The sequence below is a fragment of the Artemia sp. Qi Xiang Cuo genome, chromosome 13 (assembly GCF_049724085.1).
Source record: "Artemia sp. Qi Xiang Cuo chromosome 13, ASM4972408v1, whole genome shotgun sequence".
Classification (NCBI taxonomy): domain Eukaryota; kingdom Metazoa; phylum Arthropoda; class Branchiopoda; order Anostraca; family Artemiidae; genus Artemia; species Artemia sp. Qi Xiang Cuo.
This window is the reverse complement of record NC_142806.1, coordinates 13,870,155-13,875,819: the sequence shown is the minus strand read 5'-3', so window position 1 is coordinate 13,875,819 and position 5,665 is coordinate 13,870,155. Positions and strand designations below refer to the sequence as shown.

At 36.2% G+C, this 5,665-nt stretch overlaps 1 protein-coding gene across 1 annotated transcript; it reads right to left on the bottom strand.

Annotated features, from left to right (window-relative positions):
• Window positions 1–2,219: 2,219 nt before the first annotated feature.
• Window positions 2,220–3,425, bottom strand: LOC148944987 (uncharacterized). Its single transcript, XM_089098915.1, has one exon. The coding sequence runs from the start codon at window positions 3,423–3,425 to the stop codon at window positions 2,220–2,222; it is 1,206 nt and encodes a 401-aa protein (XP_088955041.1).
• Between the last annotated feature and the right edge of the window lie 2,240 nt (window positions 3,426–5,665).

Genomic DNA, 5,665 nt, shown 5'->3' with positions numbered 1-5,665 from the left:
TAGTCGTCAGATAAACTGTCCACGCTATAATTATCGAAATAATTCAAAGTACTTGACACACTTAACATGAAGATATATTATTTAGCATTTAGCTAGGCTATGGAAAAAATTTTCTCTTTCGTTTTTTAAAGGTCAAAATTTACGTGCCTAAACCGGCACTAAAAGTTTTACAATTTGATTTGGTGAAAGTACTTCAGTGGCCTTTTTTTTAAGTGGTCAGTTTCTGAATATGATTTGTTATTTGCTTTCAGGGTTACTATTATTTTTGTTTTGCGCCAATTATCTAATGATATTCTTCTTCTAAGGACATATTGAGGCTACAGGGGCGGGGGAAACACTAGAAAAAATGCACTTGTTAATTAGATCATACTTAATTAATATTTTCGAAATTGAGAGGGAGGGGGATAAAAAATATACGGTGGGTAATTTACCGGAGTAATTTCAACTTTATTGTCGTTTTTTTTTGGATATTTAACGAATAGTTTATTTAGTGAACTTTTACCATGCTAGGATGTTACTTCTAAGATATTTGTTCTTGTTGAATAGACTTTTCACCATGGAGTCAAGGTGCAACATTCTGAGCTACCTTTATTATTTCATCTTCACTATTTCTATATATATATATATATATATATATATATATATATATATATATATATATATATATATATATATATATATATATATATATATATATATATATATATATATATATATGTATCTATGAATACTTGCTACCTAATCTCCTCAATTTACCCGTAAAGGAGGAAATAAAGTTAGGGAACTACTATATTCTTCTAGCAGAAATATAGTTATCTAGTTTAACGAGTTTTCGCTGGAATTATAAGTCTGTTCATCAAATTTTGTCGCTATGCGCTATATTCTATGAGGCGAAGTGATGCGCTTATTTTGAACTTGTAAGAAAAAATATTTTTTTTTTCATTTATCAATAAAAGAATTTTTTACCTCCCCTTTTTCTTTATGTTCAATTATTTCCATGATTGATATTCCTTAAACTTCCGTACCATCTGACGATAGTTTTGTTTTGGGCGTTCCTTGTGATGCAGATACTTCTGGGGAACTTTGGGGAGATGTTACAACGGGCCTAACATTTGTTCTGGCATTGAGGTACTGGGTCCTCATAATTACATTACTGTCCGTCGGAGGATTCTGTTGAATAGCTTCTACTTGGAGTTTGATGTATTGACACGGGGCCTGGTTTGGAATTTCAAAATACGCGGTTTGTGAATGCGTCGAACGTGGCCCTTCGTTATTAGCAAGAATACTTCCAAAATGGGGGTTGTGGGGTAGATTAATTTCAACCGTAAAATACGTTGCTACCATCATCTCTAGGTTTGAGCAAAATTCTTTTTGTCTTTGTAATTCTCTGGCTATTTCGACTCGGTTTTCTTTCAGTTGCTTCTCTAGAGTGTCTTGTTGGAGCTTAATTATTTCTTTTTGAGCTTTTAAGTTGTCGTATGTATGTCGTAATCCTAAAATCTTTACTCGTTCAGGAGCTAAGGGTTCTTGCATGGATATTGTTGCGGATAGCACAGTATTTTTTCTATACTCTTGCATGTTTTTGCCAATTTCTTGCATTTTATCGTATAAAACTTGTAATTTGATGGCCTTGTTGGGACGATATCCCTTAAAGATCGTGGCGTCACTTATTGATTCTATTTCAGTATGGATTTTTGCGATCCTCTCTTTGATTTCCCTAAATTGGGCTTCAAGTGATTTATCCATTTGTTTGGTTACTAGGACTTCGCTTAATTTTTTGTTCATTTCTTCCTGAGAAACCTTAATTTCTCTAAGGGATTTAAGCGTAGCCTCCATCATATTTTCGATTCTCAATCTCTCTGTTGTTAATTGTGCTGAAGCGTGTAGATATTTAGATCGTACTTGTAATAGCTGGTCCATATTTGTTGTCTGTAATGGGATGGCACTAGGTGTTTTATTTTGTCTTTTGGAGGATGGGTTGTACAATATTCGTTCTTCTTCTATCTTCAAGGATTTTTTTTATCGAATCGAATCCCGGCTCGATACAATTCATCTGGAAAAATTAATTATTAACTTCTTTTGACCTTTTACGGGTAGCTTTTGTTGAAGTGTTTTATTTATATACTTTTGTTAAGGTTTTTTTTTCAAGTTTCTCATTTCGATTTTATGTTACCGTATGGGTTTTTGGGTTAGATATCGGATACCCTAATACCTGATTTCTAGACGTATTTCCATTTGTCTGGTTTTTTACTTATTATTCTAGATTTGGTGGTAACTTCCTGTTCGCCTTCTTGTGTTTTATTCTTTTTTGATTTTCCCATAGAGATCAGATCAAACTTCTTATACTGTTTTAGTAGGAATTTTTGACCTTTTAATTCTGCGGCTTTCGCATGGGCCGCGGCAGAAGCCGGTTTTTGTTTTGGTGCATCCTGGGGGTGGTCAGGATCTGAGTCATCGTCGGACTCATTAGAGCTAGTCTCTGAAGATTCATTATTTGGGCTTTCGGGGGCGGTCCTTTGCGATTTAGGGGTATCTCCTGCCCTTGCTTCATATATTTCGTCTCCTCTTGAGGTATAGGGCTTATTTTCCATTTCCTCATGCTGACGTCCTGTTTCGGGGGAGTTAAAAGATTCTTGGGAGCTCTGGGAGGAGTCAAATACTTTTGGAGAATGTCTCCATTGCTTGAATGCCATATCTTCCGGGGGGTGAGGTGTATTTCGTAGCATGGTCTGTTTCCAGGAGTGTGATTCCTTGGGTTTTACTTTAGATACCGTTATGTGGTGGTATTGTCCTAGATTTTCATCTTCAGGATGTTCCTGGGTCCAGGGCAAGGTGCTTTGCCTTGTTGTAATTGGATAATTTATCATGTCCATGGCTTCTCTTAAACGTTTTGTATTTCCTTTATTTGTATGCTTGGGTGGAGTTTTCCTTATTGTTGCACCCGGGGTTTCCACAGCTCTGTTTAATTCCTCCTGTAGCGATAGGGGTCTTTCTATCGGGGTTGCTGGGGATACCATGTCATCAGGAAATCTTTTGGGGGGACATGGGGTTGAAATTCTATCTGGAAAAGATTGGGTTTTCGGTGACAGCGTATAGTCTAATTCTTGCTCCGTGCTTTCTGTGGATGAACTGTCTGTGCTTTTTGGGGTTCTTGCAGGCATGGGTACAAGGGTTTTTCTTTTAGGGATGACTAGGTTTTTCATGGCCAAAAATTCTTCAAAATCTTCCTCTTTGCTATGGTTCTTAAAGTAGTTTTGTTTGAAATTAAAGGGTTTTAATTCGGCTAGTCTCAATTTGGGAAATTTGTTTTCCGCATTTGATGAATCTGAAGATGAGGGTTTGGGCGCCCACCTAACTGGGTATTTGGCACCTTTCATACGGCTAACATGTGCTTTGTATGTTCTCCCGTTTTCTGGATTTATCATTTTAAAAGTAAAATCGTTGTCACATTTTTTTATTATTCTGTAGGGTCCCGAATATTTATTGGAAAGTTTTTGCCTTCCAGCTTAGCTTCTTTTTTAGATAGACACAGTCGCCTACTTTAAAATTTATATTCCCTTTGATTTTGGACTCGTTTCTCAACTCTTGGTTGATCTTACATTTTTCCAACTCTTGTCTAACCATTTAATAGGTTTTTCTCATCCTATTTATAAAATCTTGTTTGTAGTCCTCTGTATTATTGTAATATTCTCTGGAATCTACAATCTCCTGATAAGGTATTTTAAAATCGCGTCCGAATAAAAGAAAAAATGGACTATCTTTAGCCGTCTCTGAATAAGCGATATTAATTACATTGGTTAAATAAGGTAGATACAGATCCCGATCGTTTCGATTGTCTTTTGAATAAATACTCAAGACATTGGAAAATACTTTGTGTCTATTTTCAATCTTTCCATTAGCTTGGGGATGGTAAGGAGAGGTTACTAATTTCTCTATTTTAAGGAAACTCATTAAATCTTTCGTTACTTTGGAAACGAAATTAGTTCCGTTGTCACTAATAACCTGGCGAGGAACGCCAAATTTTAAAAATATTTTTGCTAACGCTTTGCTTGTGGCATATGCGCCTTGATTTTTCAGTGCTTTGGCAAAAGTGAAGCCGGTAAAATGGTCTATCACTGAGAGAACGCAAGTATGATTTCTATTAGAAACAGGTTGTCCTCCACTCGTACCATATAGGTCGAATGAAACGATATCGAAAGAAACCTTGCTACTGGCACTCTTTCCATCGGGGGATTAGGGTACGTTTGGGGATTTTTCCTTAAATTACACGCTTCACATGTATTTATAAAATCATCAAGTTTTGTTAATGCCGACGGAACATAAAAGTATTGTTTTAACTTATGAAAGGTTTTAGCCGTTCCTAAGTGTCCACCTATATCAGAATGGAAATATTCGAAGGCGGATATTATTAAGTTTAGGGGGAATACTGGGATTATTAACGTTTGATTTTTACTCGTTTCATCCGTTACTATCCTGCAGAGGATTTATTCGTCCAAGTCATAATAAAAATTGTCTATTTCCCTTCTTAGGGCTTTGAACTTATCGGGGAGAGTATCAGAATTCACAAAATAATTAATGAGAGTCAAACACATTTCATCCTTAAATTGGTTTCTTTTAATGTTACCTAGGGATAAGGGGCTACGATTAATTTCGTTTTCTTTTGTTAGGATTTTTGGTTTATTCTTCTTGTGTTTTCGTTTACTGGGTTTAATGGCATTTACTTGTTTAGTTTCATCGTCTGACGGGTTATTCTCAGGGTATCTACTCAGGTAATCGCAAGGGGCATTTTGTTTACCTGTCACATGTTCAAGTTCGTAATCCAGGTCTTGGATTTTCATTATCCATCTTGCTAAAATTCCGGTTGGATTTTGAATGTGCTCAGGTATTGTAAGCTTTTATGGTCCGAGCGTAGTTTAAATTTTCGTCCTACTAAATAATGTCTCAATTTATCTAAATAGTAAATTATAGAGAGTAGCTCCAATTGCGTTGCTGAATAACTACTTTCGCCTTTGATAGAGTTCTGCTTGAATAGCATATGACTTTCTCTATAAACCGAGGGGGTTCTTGCGGGGATTCGGGGTGGTTTTCCACGGGGATTAATTGGGAAAGGATTGCACCGATGCCTAGACCTGAAGCATCAGTGGTAACTACAAACATTCCTTTTTCAAAGTCTGGTAACGCTAATATTGGTTCAGAAGTAAGAGCTTTCTTGAGAGTGTCTAAGGAAGTTTGAGCTTCCTGCGACCAGGTAATATTTTGGGAAGTCCCTTTAGTTAGATCTGTCAGGGGTTTTGCGATTTGGGCGTCGTTGCGTATAAATTTTCTAAAATAACTGGTTTAGCCAATAATACCTCTTAATTGTTTCATAGTTTTTGGCGGCTTGAGGTTTTCTACACATTTTATCTTCTCAGGGTCTTGTGATATTTGACCTTGGGTCACTATCATTCCCAAGAATTTTATTTCGGATTGAAATGAATTTACTTTTTCAGTTCTACATTTCAGATTACCCTCTCTGAATCTTTCAAAACTTTGGCTAGTGTATTCATGTGATCTTCTGATGTTTCTCCCACACAAATTCAATCATCCACGACATGAATAATATTTTCTATACCTCGTAACAACTTTAACAGAGGTCTACATAATCCACTTGAACTGGTTTTGAGTC

Coding starts and splice junctions, on each gene's coding strand:
- LOC148944987 (XM_089098915.1), bottom strand. CDS start 3,425: ATGATAAATCCAGAAAACGGGAGAACATACAAAGCACATGTTAGCCGT.